The following is a 14153-nucleotide window of genomic DNA, read 5'->3' as shown; positions in this document are numbered from 1 at the left end:
GCTATGGAGTTGATTGTGCTGGGTGTTGAGTTCGGATGTCTTGGATTCGGAGTGGATTAAGCATTCGACGTGAATCTGAGTCGTGTTGGTTTAATTTTATGCCTAGCTTACGTGTTTTCGTTCAGTTTATGTAGATCTGATGTACTTCCGATTCGTAGCGAGTTTCCGGCGTCCCGATTTCTATATTCTGTTCGAATCTAGGAGTATGCTCTGTTTTCTTCATTTACGTTTCTGAGTTGGATAGGAAATTGCATGAGTTTGTTAGTTGCAGCTTTTACCGTACTTACCTTATTTGAATGTCCTGGTCCCCACTTTTTAATTCTTCCTGCCTAGTCATATTTAGTTAATCATTTACACGGTCTAGCGAGTTATTGTTTCTTTCGGTGTTGATGTCTGATTTTACAAGTATTCTGTTTCTTAGGTCTAGCATTTAAATTCCGTGCCTAGGTCTAGTGGTAGTTGTTATAAACCTCAACCCTTTGCGTGGCAGCAGCCACTTGTTTCCAGAGTCTCTAAACACTACTCACGAATCCATCTTCGTGGGATCGACCCCACTTCCCTATACTAATTTAATAGTAATTTGGGTTGAGGGATTAATTTTTGAAGGAGAGTCGAGCGTGTCCAACGACAACAACACTCTGTGTTCCTTGGGTTCCTGGACCTAGTGATCCAGTGGATTTAAGAAGCGCGGTGTCATGACCGAGCACTTGTATTAGTGTTCCATGTAAGCACACGAAACACACACGATCCGACTCAGCTCCTACTTCAATAGGCTATGGGAGGGCTATTGCATGTAGGGATGTCAATCGGGCCAACCCGTTCGGGTTCGGGCTAACCCGTTCGGGTTCGGGCTAACCCGTTCGGGTTGTCGGGCCATTCGGGTGCGGGCTATTCGGGTTATGAATTTTTCGGGTTGTAAAAATTTAACCCTAACCCTAACCCTTCGGGTTTCGGGCTAACCCATCGGGTTATTCGGGGCAAAGTGTTTTTAAAAAGCTCGCATAGTCAAAAACACTAAGTGAGCTACATATAAATTACTTTCATGTCAATCTATGTTCAAATTTAAAACTAAAGATATTAAAGTACGATAAGTATTCAAATATCACCAAGGTTTAGCCCATTACATGTTTAAGAGAAACAACGAAGTACAATTAAAATAAAGTCTAAGCATTTGAATGACACTCTTCCACATCAATAACATTTGAAGCATCAACTGGATCATTGGCATCGAGCTCATAGTCTTCATCATCTATTAAAAAAAGATATTATATAGTTTTTGATAATTTAAGATAAAAAAACTTACCAAAAAAAAGATATCATATAATTGTTGATAATTTAAGATAAAAAAACTTACCATTGGAATATCCACGCAACCAATTACGTAAACAAATAAGAGCTTGCACTTTTTCAGGAAGGAGCCTATTTCTGTATTTATTCAAAACATGCGCTCCAATACTAAATGAAGATTCTGATGCTACCGTTGTTATAGGAATGCTTAGCACATCACATGCCATTGTAGAAAGTTCTCCAAAGCGGGATGCATTATCTCTCCAATACTTGAGTAAATCAAGCTCACCATTTTCAGCCATCTGACCTTCCTCCAAATAAACATCCAACGGTGACTTTGCTTCACAAGTTGCACCTGCTTGATTCTTATATGTCTACCAACATTAATATTAGAAAATAGTCAAAATCATAAATAAAACACAACTATAAATGCATGAAATATTTGAATAAAAATTAACTTACAAAAGTACATGAAATATTAGAAAAAAAACTTACAGCAAAGTCGTCTTCCTCCCAATTCAACAATGCTTGATTAATTTCTCCTCCCCTTACTTCTTCACCCATGAAATCAAGTTCTCTGACTTGAAAACTAGAACTTCCACTACTAGCTTGAGGAACTTTAAATAAAGATACCCCTACACCCCTTTTCTTATACTCATCATATAAAACATACAATTTCATCTTCAGCTTCAAAATTTTATCCTTGCTTGTAAGAGGATCAATTCTTGAATAAAAATAGTCCAAAACTTTGAACTTCATTCTCGGATCAAGCACTGCTCCTATAGAGAGTATTTCACTATGCTCTTTCCAATATTTATCAAATTTCAGTTTCATCTTAAGAGCCATAGACTTGACCACTGCATCTTGATATTCGGACATTTTATTCAATAAAGATGCAATCTTCCAGATTTCCATAAAATAGAGATTGGAAGTAGGGTATGATGAACCAGAAATTAAAGTAGTGATATTATAAAATGGCTTTAAGAATCTACAAATCACTTCTCCTCTTACCCACTCTTCCTCTGTCGGGCATTGTGTATAATTCAAATCTTCAAATCGCAACTTATCAAAAACATGCCGGTATTTAATTCCACTACACAACATCAAATATGTGGAATTCCAACGAGTAGGCACATCCAAACAAAGTGAAGAAGTGAATTCAACACCAAATTTTTGAGCACATTCCTTAAACTTCATCAATCTGCCTTCAGATGCTTTTACATATTTAACACTGCCTCTAATCTTTTCTATGGCATCATAAGCAACTTTTAACCCTTCTTGAACAATAAGGTTCAAGATATGTGCACAACATCTAATGCGCAGTCGAACAAATGTAACCCGAATTAGTGCATGCAGTTCAAACATCCGAAGTTAAGCACAACATCCCAGAAAGATTATTCAGTCTAATCCTTAGTTTCTCCTTTTCAGAATTATACAAGTTTATCACATCAGAGGCATGAGTATTTCTCGAGATGAATTTTACATCAGAGTTCAAATAAGCGAGATAAGCTCTCACATGTTCAAATTCAACCCAATTCAATGGAAGATCATGTGCAACCGTTATCTTAGTCATCATCTCCAGACAAATTTTCGGGTCTATTACTTTAGACCTAGCATTTAACTTTCCCTCATGATCACGGAACATAACATTCAAATTTCCAAACATTGGTTTTTTCTTACACACCTTCAAATGACGACTAAAAGAAGAAGTTTCGTGTTTTGTACCTTCATATGTATATACTTGATCACAGTGATTGCAAGTGACGGTAAACTTTCCATCCTTATTGGGCTCTTTTGCCTCGGTAAAGTGATTCCAAACGTCAGATGTTTTCCTTTTCTTAATTTTAGAATCATCTAGAATCTGTACATCTTCATCACTTTCCTGAATTCCCTCAACAAAACTTGGAGATGAGTCTTCCATATCGATCAACTGCAACATAAAAAGTAGAAAACAAAATCTATATATTAATAGAAGAGTGTTTTTATTAGATGGATATTTAGTAGAGCTGTCAAACTGTTGGGCCAACCCTTCAAATGTAGAATTTGTTCGGGTCGGGCCCGTTTTGACAGCTCTAGCCAGAACATGATCTACAGTGCAGATTGAGCAAGGAATTAGACAGTAACAAAGCAATTTCATCATGCTCTATGCTATGATTCATTGGTGTATTACTATATAGTCAAAAGAATTTGTGTACATATATATATGTAAGAACAAAAAAAATTGTATATTAAATTTCTTCTTCTTAAATTGGAGGAGGGTTTTTCTGTTTCTGAGATTCCTGTTTTTCTGCTTCTTTCATTCTCCACTCAAACTCCTTCCATTCTTCACAACTCATTGCTCGAGTCTAAAATAGAATGTCAATCCACAAATTTTTGAAGTTTGATTATTGTTAATTATGGTTCAAGAATCTTTAAATATTAAAATCAAAGTTTACTAAAAATAATAAAACTAAACTGTAAAAAAATAGCAAAATGTATAATAATTGGAGTAAATGTTAAAGAGGTAGAGAACCTTACCTTTGACCTCTGCTGCTTCTTATTTTCCTGTATGGACTCACCCTATATTTGAGAAATGATATTTATCTCAGTTAGTGAATTTTGTTGATATCCATCTAATAAAATAGCGTGAGGAGGATATAGCAGCGAGAAATTTCGGAATATGGGTTTAAATTCGCTGACCTTTCGAGATAAGGGATTCAATTAGCTTACTTTTCTAAATATGGGTCCGAGACATGCGAATTTTTCGGAATAAGGATTTTACACTTATTATTTCCCTTCCAATAATTATGGAGGTGGCGGCGAAGTGGAGGGTGGAGGTGGAGGTGGAGGCGGAGGCGGAGTGCGCAAATCGTTTGGAGGGAGATAAAATGAAATTTTTGAGAGATGAGTTAAAGGATAGTTTAGTAAATCTATAATTATTGGAAGGGAAATAATAAGAAAAATGAAGAGAATAAATATAAAAAGGTGTAAAACCCTTATCCCGAAAAATTCGCATGTCTCGGACCCATATTGAATTGAATCCCTTATCTCGAAAGGTCAACGAATTTAAACCCATATTCCGAAATTTCTCATATAGCAGCAGGGGTGGTTCATACGAATCCAAACCCCAAACCCAAATATCTTTCCGAAAGAAATCTACTTTACTAATTATACCTCTTAATTCCAATTTTGGATCCACAATTTAACAATAGATTAGCATAAATTGAAGGAAATATCAGAGATGAAAGGAGACAGAAATCGTTGACCTCAAGTTGCTCCGGCGATCTCCGTCGTCGACAGTGAGGAAGGCGTGACTGAGATATTAAACTGAGATCACAGATTCACAGTTATTCCCTAGATGCGGACTGAGATTTGAGAAAGAAGGGAGTTGGATTTAGAAAAAGACGGCGCATTCATATAAGGTAAGAAACCCTAGATGAAGTTAAATCACTAAATATCAATATTTTTTTTTTAAATAGCAACCCGATGGGCCAACCCGCAGCCCGACCGGGTCAGCCCGACCAACCCGACAACCCGATCGGGTCAGCCCGAATAGCCCGATTTCAAATTCGGGCTACAAAATTGCAACCCTAACCCTGTATTTTTACCGGGCTATTCGGGCTAGCCCATCGGGTCCGGGTTAGATTGACATCCCTAATTGCATGTCCAGTTGCATGTCCAGATAATGATGTGGCAGGAGGATTTTAGTGCAGATGATGTGGCAGTGGGAAGGCTATGGAATGGCTATTGAATATCCAGAACCATTGGAGATGCTCTAATGGTAATAATAGGCCATTTAATTATCCAGTTAAAACATTGCCCTTATTTATCTACTTAGTTCAGTGGATACCTCAAAAGAGAAAACTGACTCGGTTAACTATTTAATGGCCTTTTTAATAACGAAAATCAGAAAATCATGAAAACAGGTATCTTTAAAATTTTATCAAAACGGTAAATTTGGCTCTTTACAAGCAATGTTTTTAAAATTATTTTTTTGTAGTTAGAATTAACCTTTGCTTAAGTAAAATGGTAATTTAGATGTATTGTCGTCTAAAATCCAACTTTATATACAATTTTGTAGTACCAAATTGAATTGTAATAGTAGTACTTAAATAGCATGTGACATCTACACCACATTTTTTAGATATTAAAGCATGATTTTGATTTTTTATACTACTCCTATATTCTTTTGAGACATGATACACATCTTGTTTGACCACCGCCATCATTTAAGTCTACATTGACATTGGTTTTATTTATACATTTAATTTGTTATTAATATTTTTAAATTTTTTATTAATATTATTGATTTTTGAAATTATACAAAAGTCATAGTATCTCAGTTTGTTCTTTCATTCATAATTTAAAGTTACAGAGAGAAAGAGTGAATAGATAATCGATTATTCTTGTGTAATTTTAAATACTAGTATTAATTATGTAAGGTAGTAGTATTAAACAAAATAAATGATTAAAACAAATAAATGAGGTTTACATGTGGTAAACGAACTGGTATTCATGAATGATTGTACTCATATAATGTGTGTAGTGTAACACTTTATTTCTATGTATAATTACTTAATATAATTATTTATATTATATTAAGTATATTAATTTTCATTTACAGTATATAAGTGGAGTAGAATAGCACAATAATATATATATCCGTTATCAATGGACAGATATGTAAAGACTCAAGAATATGTAAAGATTTTTGGAATGTTGCATCTCATCTTTGATATTTCCCTTTTAAGTAATTAATTGTACGTGGTAGAAGGTAAAGACAATTAAAAAGGACTTTGGCATTGCAAGGGTCATGATCTTCTGTCAATTGTTTTTGCAATAGCAGTTAGAATTAATATTTTTGAATTTATGATTGACTTTATCTTCTCATTGATCAAGATATGAAGCTCCCTTCTTCCTACATAGGTCAGCTCGAGAAATTTCTTACGTCGTAATCTGTGGCTGTTGCAGTTTATAAATATCGAAGGCAAAATAGTCTTTGTTAATGTTTAAAAGATCGTTACATCTAACACACTACCAAATTAAATTTATAATTGAAGTTATGATTTTAAATTAATATCAATGGAGATTTTATTGTTTCGATCAACCCAGCTCCTTCTAAATTTTGTGCAAGTGTTGATTATTGATTAAACAAATTAGGAAGCTAATAAAGATAACTCAAATGTGAGTGTGACGATAAAGTGTAAATTAGTTGGTTTATATAATATATAGGAGAGGTTCAAATCATTAGGATGGATTATTATCTATTCTCATAGAAAAGAAGGGAAAAATAACTCAAATTTGAATAAACAATTAATAAAATACTATAAGATAGGAACAGAAAAATTGGTTGAAGACCTATTTAAATGGTAAGAGCATCTCCAATGGCAGCGAGCGGACAGGCTAGCCGATTCCCGGCGCTGGCCGGTCCGCTCGCCGAACCATTGGAACCTGCGAGCGCCATTTCGGCGAAAAAATCGGTGACCCGACGCCGATTTTCGGGTGCTGGCCGATCCGCTCGCCTGTCGGCTGGCCGCCATTGCAGGCTCCCGATCGGCGAGCGATCGGCCAGCTCAATTTTTTTTAAATTTTTCGAAACACTATATATACGCGATTTGCAAGTCATCTTCATTCGCACTACTTGTTTTAACGAGTTTTCTCTCATCTTAATTTCTGTACAAGAGCAACAACGTGAAATGAGTAACGCGGGTGGTAGTAGTGGTGGGGATGCTGAGGAGTACGAACGACAAATGAACGAAGAGTTGTGGGTGCGGAGGACTGCACGATTTTTTTAATTAATGTACTTTTTTAAAATTTAAATATTATTATTGAATTTTCCCGTATCTGTGTGGTAAATTTAATTCCGTATTTTGTGTGATTTTTAATTATTTGTTTTTTATAATATTGTTTATTGTGACTAGCCTATTGCTTGTCCAGTTGCTTGTCCTGATGACGTAGCAAGATGAGTTTTTAGTGCTGATGATGTGGCAGGAGGAGTTTGTAGCTAGCCTATAGCTAACCTATTACCATTGTGGATGCTCTAAGTGTCTCACCAGTAGCCAATTTTGTGGTATAGGCTATATAGACTTTTATTGCATTCGTAAACTCAAAAATACCCCCATCTCTCCATCGTCGCTCAGGGCACCCGCAACGCGTCACGCGGGTATCCTGCGTTCCGTCACGGAGGAACGGGACGGCGGCGAGACGCGTTGCAGCGCTCCATCCCGTCCCCAGCCCGTCGCTATCCCGTCCCGCGTTCTGTCCCTCCGAGACGCGTAACGCGACGTCTCGCCACGCGCCGAGGCGACGTGGCGAGCTCCTAGGCCATGCGTGACGCCCACTCGCTGGCCCACGAGTGGGATTCGTCACGCTGACGCAATAATTCATTTTTTTAAAAAAATTGAATTTAAATAAATAAAAAAAATTAAAATCCAAACGGTAATGTTACCGTTTTATAGCCGTTTTTCAATTTTTTATTTTTATTTTTTTACTCTATAAATACTCCTATTTCATACTCATTTCACACACAAACACACATATATTCCTCTCAAATCCTCTCTATTTCCACTCCAATTTTAATCTCAAACAACTCTGTTTTTCTTCTCCCAAATTTAATCAAACTAATGGATCCTTTTGAGCAAATGCGTCAAATAATGGAACAATCACTTGAAGAAGATCGATGTCGGGAGGCGGAGGAAGCCGCACCGCCCCAACGACGCTCCCGGACGTACATCCATCGTAACCGGGAGGAAGCTGGTTTGTACGCGACTACTTCTGCGATAATCCAGTTTGGGGAGATACCTACTTTCGTCGCCGTTTCCGCATGGGAAAACCGCTATTTCTCCACATCGCGAATACTTTGGCAGCTCGGGAAGAGTTCTTTCGGGAAGGGTTCGATGCGGTCGGCCGTCCCAGCTAGACGTCGCTGCAGAAATGTACTGCAGCAATCCGTCAGCTTGCGACTGGACAGACGGACGACATGTTCGACGAATACCTCCACATTGGAGACAACACTGGGCGAATGTGCTTGCTCCAATTCTGCAAAGGCGTCCGGGAGGCCTTCACCAACGAATTTCTCCGGAAGGCAAGCACGACAGATTGCCAGTTCCTGCTCGACATGCACAAACAAGTGCACGTGTTCCCCGGGATGCTTGGCAGCGTCGATTGCATGCACTGGCAATAGAAGAATTGTCCGGTGGCGTGGAGGGGGTCCTACACGAGCTGCCACAAAGGCACCCACCCAACTGTTATACTCGAGGCCGTTGCCGACTACCGGCTATGGATCTGACACGCGTACTTCGGGGTCCCCGGGTCGAACAACGACGTAAACGTGCTCCACCAATCCGACCTCTTCACCGAGGTTTTGGATGGTAAAGCGCCGGCCATCAACTTCGTCGCCAACAACCGCCTTTACAAAATGGGGTACTATCTCGCCGACGGCATCTACCCGAAGTGGCCAACCTTCGTGAAGACGTGCAGTAGGCCTGTGAACCCAAAGCAGGCTCTTTTTGCGCAGAAGCAGAAGGCTGCTCGCAAAGATGTGGAGTGGGCGTTCGGGGTTTTCCAAGCGCGCTTCAACATCATCAAAGCCCTGGCTCGTACGTGGTTCATGGAGAGCATGGTCGACATCATGTATACGTGCATAATCTTGCACAACATGATTGTTCAAGACGAAGGACCCGAGACGGGAAATTGGTTCGACCCCAAATCCCCCGGAAGCTCAACCGCAAGTAGTCCGCTGCGAAGTGGAGTGCATCCGTCTATACAAGAACGGTTGTCTATTCGGGTAAGGACACGCGACTCCAGCGTCCACGCCCAACTCCAAGAGAATCTAATTTGACACATTTGGGAAAACTTTGGCGGAGGAAATTAAATTCTGTAGTTTTAATTTTTTTAGGATTTTTATTTATGTTTTTCTAATTTTTTACGAATTTTATGTTGTAATGTTATTTTTTACGAATTTTATGTTGTAATTCTGGGAGAATCTAAGTTTGTTTTTTATTAATTGAATTTGTTGGAAAAAAATAAAAAAATGAAATTGAATGAATAGTAATTTAAGGGACGATGGTTGCAGGTTCCGTCCCTTAATTAAGGGATGGAGTAAAAAAAATACAGTGATGCCCGCAAATAGTGTTTTAAGGGACGGTTAAGGGACGATATAGTGACAGCTTTGTGAAGGCCTCATGGTCTCACCCATAAGTATTATTTAATGCACACTATATTGAATTCACATTTTGCAATAAAAAATAATAGAGTATAATACTAAATTTCTTGATACCTACTTACAGGTATGGAACAATTATTTTATGATTCTATATTTTAAATATTACTAGAATTTTAAAATTAAAATACTATATTAATAGAATGACGACAATATAAAGTAGTGGCCATTTTTCGGCTGGCTCGTTTCCCAGTGTACTTATGCAGTCAAAATTTATTGATCCAAACGCGTTGATCAAGAAAATTATGGCCTTTGAAAATTTTGATGAAGAATCGGTCTTCAAGCAGCCATGTCCACTTTCAAGTCTTCGTTCCTATCTCACGAAATTTCCAAGTCTTCTTCAATTATCAACCGAGTCCAATCAAACTCCATTATTTTATTTCTATTCTTCAATCTTTCTCCACCATTTCCAATTTCTTTAGATAATGGCAAGTTTCCACACTACAAGATAACACATTTTCTACTCCCCCTGTTGAAACAGACAATGGGTCTTCGTCAATAAATGATTCATCTGTTGCCCTTCCGATTTCAAGCTTAAAAGCAAAATTCTCCGATTTTGAGGAGTGAGTGTTACTTCAGTCGATATGACTAGCGTTTTGAGGAATTTTTGGCCTGGTGCTTCCTCGTCGAAGAACGACGATCACGACGATGAGTACAGCGTGGAGTACTCCTTCGCGGTGGAGTACAGCGGCCCTCCGCTCAGCCACGAGATTCCTCAAGTGGTTCCGGTGGATGTCCGCCGCATTCCTACGGCGGCGGTGGCTGCCAATGCCGTGATAATACGCAATCTCGCCATACCAGTTCTTCAGCCAATTGGAAGAAAATCCGATAAATCTGGCAATAATTCGTCAATTGAGCGGAAATTGAGTACTGGCTCACGTGTTGGTGAATCTGTGAGGGATAGAGGGGTTTATTCGAGTAAATTGGAGAGCTTTTCGGAGAAGGAAGGTGTGTTGGAAGGGAGATCAGTTGATGCACACAACGTGTTCGGTGAAAGTTCCAGCAGCTCTGGCACTATGGGGTTCTCGGATGGCCGTGATGATTCCAATCAGCTGTCAGGGAGCTCGGATTGTGAGGAGATGGAGGAGGAGAACAAGGCCAATGTGTCGAATGATGACCTCTCGGAGACCACCACGTGCAATTCAATCGAAGAACTGGAAGAAGAATGTGAGGCAGAAGCTTCGGGTGCAGCCAGCAGAGCACCGGTTGTGACATTCCGTGATCTGTCTTTGACTGATTCTGCGTCCGAGGAGAGTGATCAAGACGAGGCTGCAATGTCACCAGAGAGGCCTGGGTTGGTGGAGGATGTGAAGGGGCTGTGCCACAGGTGCTGCAGGAAAGAACGGTTTGCAGATAGGGAGGTTTGCATCGTGTGCAATGCGAAGTATTGCAGCAGGTGTGTACTGAGAGCAATGGGGTCAATGCCGGAAGGGAGGAAGTGCAATCCCTGCATTGGTCACCGTATTCATGAGCCGAAGAGGGGAACGCTTGGGAAGAGTTCAAGAATGATGAAAAAGATGCTGACACGCGATGCTGTTAAGAAGATCATGAGCGCGGAGCTGTCATGCCCGGTTAACCAGCTGCCGCCTCATCTGATCTATGTGAACGACAAGCCATTGTCGATTGAAGAGCTGGTTACGCTGCAGAGCTGCTCGAATCCTCCCAAGAAGCTTAGACCTGGTAGATATTGGTACGACAAGGTGTCTGGATTTTGGGGAAAGGTGCGAGAGAGAGCTGTTTCCTGGACTTTAGGCTAATTTCGTGTTTTGTTTTATTTGTGTGTAATACTTTTTGGCTGAATTGAGCAGGAAGGAGAACCACCATGCCAGATTATCAGTCCCCTGCTGCAGACTGGTTATCAGATTAGGCGAGATGTTAGCAATGGTGCAACAAACGTGCTGATCAATGGTCGGGAGATAACCAATCGCGAGCTCTGGCTGTTATGGGTATGTCATGTGTAAAGGATTTCCTCGAGGCACTATTATTTTGAAGGTGTAGATGAAAGCTGAGCAGTTTATTGTGATGTTTGCAGGCTGCTGGAATCCGCTACGAGGGCGAGCCTCACTTTTGGATCAGTGCTGATGGATCCTGTAAGCTTGAAGGCATGAATAATGTGATTGCAAAATTATGGGAAAAGGTAAGCCAAATATTTTTGTTTGTTCTTTTCAATTGATGCATTTATTGTATGGTTATTGACTGTGCTGAAAATGTGTCACAGAAACAAGCCAAGATGTTATGCATGGCTCTATCTTTGCCACTTCCTTCTAGTAGGGCTAATCCTGCTGGCGAAGACTCCGTCAGAGAGAGGGAAAATGTTGCAATGAGGATAGAACGGAGCATGATGTATAAACTTCTCCTTGTAGGCTGTGATCAGTCTGGAACGAGTACGATATTCAAACAGGTGAGGAGCAGGTGGTGGAATATATCATCTTGTTTTTATTGAGTCTCCAATTTGTTTGTCGCTGGTGATACTGATGCTCTTTAGTTTGAAATCTGTATTTGTTTTGGCCTTTTGAGCTCAGGTCTGCTAAATATATTTTCTGTAATGTGAATTGGATTTATATGTTTCAAAAGAAGCAAAATTAGCAATAAGGTCTAAAGCTGCATATATATGATGCAAGTTGATGCATTGAACTTGAGATTCAATTGCATGAAATTTCGTAGTCCTATTATTATTAAGGTGCATTTTATGACGAATATGTTTGTTTGCCTCTTTGTTGTGTCCAGGCGAAAATTCTGTACAATGTCCCCTTTTCAGAAGATGAGAAGCAAAACATCAAAAACATGATCCAAAGAAATTTATATAGATACATTAGCATTCTTCTTGAGGGGCGCGAGCATTTCAGAGAAGAAGATGCAATGGATTTAAGAAGGCGACGTGCTGACAAGCCTGGTCCTTCAGGTATACATATAGTTAGTTATTTTATTGACAGCAGTTGGTAATCTCTTAGATAAGGAGTATTTCCTTAAAGAGGGCCTTCCTCTCAATAGGCCAAGCATCACTTCCACATTTAGAAAACTAACAAATGCAAAGATACTCTGAAATTATGTGAAGTCTTCGTATTTGGAAAATAGATTGAATTCGAACTTTCACAGATTTGTGTGTTCTTGCTAGTCACAAAATGTGATGAAACATATATACATGCATGTCCTACACATTTTAGAATATTTTTGCATAAAAGAATCCTAGTTTGGTTATATTTAGTTTAACTAAATCCTTTTGTTGTCTTCCTTCAGTAGTGAAAGAGGAATCTGACCACGTAGATGAGAAGAATGCTTATTCGTTCAGTCGAAATCTGGAAAATTTCTCGAGTTGGCTACAGCAAATCACGATGACAGGCAACTTAGAGGCTATATTTCCAGCTGCTACTCGAGAGTATTCACCTCTAGTAGAGGAGCTATGGAAAGACAAAGCTTTTCAAGCCATTTACAAACGGAGGAATGAGCTGCCTATGCTGCCTAGAGTTGCTAACTACTTCTTAGATAGAGTGAGTTGTGATATACGGTCTTTTCTCTTTAAGATGCTACATCCTTCGTTCAATCTTAATTTTATCCACACATATTTATAAGCTTCTCTCTGTTTCAAAAGGCAGTTGAAATTTCGCGGATGGACTATGAGCCATCTGAATTGGATATCCTATACGCAGACGGCGTAACGTCTTCAAATGGAGTTGCATCCATGGAGTTTTCTCTTCCAAAATCGTCTCAGGATGGCTACATGGAAACTCTTGATCATAATGAGCCACCGTTGAGGTGAGTTGCATCGGAACTCTGATTTACTGCATCCAAATTGAAGCCCAAACATTGATTTTTGAACATTACAGAGAGATTGATTTTTTTCTTAATCATTTAAATTTTGTGAATGCAGCTGTGAGCTCATCAGAGTTCATGCAAACAGCCTTGGAGTGAACTGCAAGTGGCTGGAGATGTTTGAAGATTCTGACCTCGTCCTATTCTGCATTTCCCTCACAGAATACGCTGAGTACCACGAAGACATTAACGGGACGCGATCAAACAAGCTGTTGGAGACCAAGCGACTCTTTGAGAGGATCATCACTCATCCCACCCTTGCTGACAAACAATTCCTTCTCATCCTCAACAAGTTCGACCTGCTGGATGAAATGATCTATGAAACTCCCCTATCACAGTGTGAGTGGTTCCAAGATTTCAACCCGGTGATGAGCAAACACCCTCACAATCCCAACAGCAACAACAATCCCTCGTTGGCACAGCGCGCCTCCCACTATGTTGGTGTGAAGTTCAAGAGGCTGTTTTATTCCCTGACCGGGCGAAAGCTGTTTGTGGTACAAGCAACGGGGCTGGAGGCAGATAGCGTCGACAAAGCCCTAAGGTATGGCAAGGAGATCCTCAAGTGGGAAGATGAGAGACATACTGTAAGCATGAATCAAGATTCTAGTGAGAGCTTTGATCCAAGTTCCTCTGCTTACACCTCTTGAAGCCCTTTTCGAGTTTTGATGCAATCCGAGAGAGAGAATGTATATAGATTCAAGTTTTTTTGTGTGTAATAAACTGGCAAATGTGTCAAAAGTAGAGTAAGTGTAAGAGAAGTATGTATCCACATTTGGACCAAAGGAAAATTCTTTCATTCAATATAGAGTACACATGAATACAGGTAGAAAACATTCTTATACAAATATACATGTTG

At 39.5% G+C, this 14153-nt stretch overlaps 2 protein-coding genes across 3 annotated transcripts; one reads left to right on the top strand and one right to left on the bottom strand.

The window, feature by feature from the left end:
- Positions 1-1024: 1024 nt before the first annotated feature.
- LOC121746575 (zinc finger BED domain-containing protein RICESLEEPER 2-like) lies at positions 1025-4719 on the bottom strand. The gene is made up of 5 exons (XM_042140462.1): positions 4533-4719; positions 3805-3846; positions 1783-3217; positions 1355-1661; positions 1025-1249 (listed from the first exon to the last, which is right to left on the bottom strand). The coding sequence occupies exons 3-5, from the start codon at positions 2650-2652 to the stop codon at positions 1164-1166; spliced, it is 1263 nt and encodes a 420-aa protein (XP_041996396.1). The 5' UTR covers positions 2653-3217; positions 3805-3846; positions 4533-4719; the 3' UTR covers positions 1025-1163.
- A 4997-nt stretch (positions 4720-9716) lies between these two features.
- Positions 9717-14123, top strand: LOC121747980 (extra-large guanine nucleotide-binding protein 1-like). Of its 2 annotated transcripts, none has more exons than XM_042142174.1 (8): positions 9717-11208; positions 11296-11433; positions 11520-11624; positions 11706-11888; positions 12215-12389; positions 12728-12975; positions 13077-13240; positions 13356-14123. In XM_042142174.1, the coding sequence occupies exons 1-8, from the start codon at positions 10072-10074 to the stop codon at positions 13942-13944; spliced, it is 2739 nt and encodes a 912-aa protein (XP_041998108.1). In that variant the 5' UTR covers positions 9717-10071; the 3' UTR covers positions 13945-14123. The 2 variants fall into 2 exon arrangements, with proteins under 2 accessions (XP_041998108.1, XP_041998106.1); XM_042142172.1 differs by having other exon boundaries at positions 9719-11208; positions 12725-12975.
- Positions 14124-14153: the final 30 nt, after the last annotated feature.

The sequence above is a fragment of the Salvia splendens genome, chromosome 9 (assembly GCF_004379255.2).
Source record: "Salvia splendens isolate huo1 chromosome 9, SspV2, whole genome shotgun sequence".
Taxonomy (NCBI): Eukaryota; Viridiplantae; Streptophyta; class Magnoliopsida; order Lamiales; family Lamiaceae; genus Salvia; species Salvia splendens.
The sequence above is the reverse complement of the archived record's forward strand: the minus strand, read 5'-3'. Positions and strand labels throughout refer to the sequence as shown.

Bases quoted from the DNA above. Each gene is read 5' to 3' on its own strand.
- LOC121746575 (XM_042140462.1), bottom strand. From the start codon at position 2,652: ATGTTTGAACTGCATGCACTAATTCGGGTTACATTTGTTCGACTGCGC. The intron at 1,662-1,782 runs GTAAGTTTTTTT...TAATGTTGGTAG, and splicing joins GGGAGGAAGACGACTTTGCT to ACATATAAGAATCAAGCAGG. The intron at 1,250-1,354 runs GTAAGTTTTTTT...TTTTTTTAATAG, and splicing joins GTTGCGTGGATATTCCAATG to ATGATGAAGACTATGAGCTC.
- LOC121747980 (XM_042142172.1), top strand. From the start codon at position 10,072: ATGACTAGCGTTTTGAGGAATTTTTGGCCTGGTGCTTCCTCGTCGAAG. The intron at 11,209-11,295 runs GTGCGAGAGAGA...TGAATTGAGCAG, and splicing joins TGTCTGGATTTTGGGGAAAG to GAAGGAGAACCACCATGCCA. The intron at 11,625-11,705 runs GTAAGCCAAATA...AATGTGTCACAG, and splicing joins TTGCAAAATTATGGGAAAAG to AAACAAGCCAAGATGTTATG.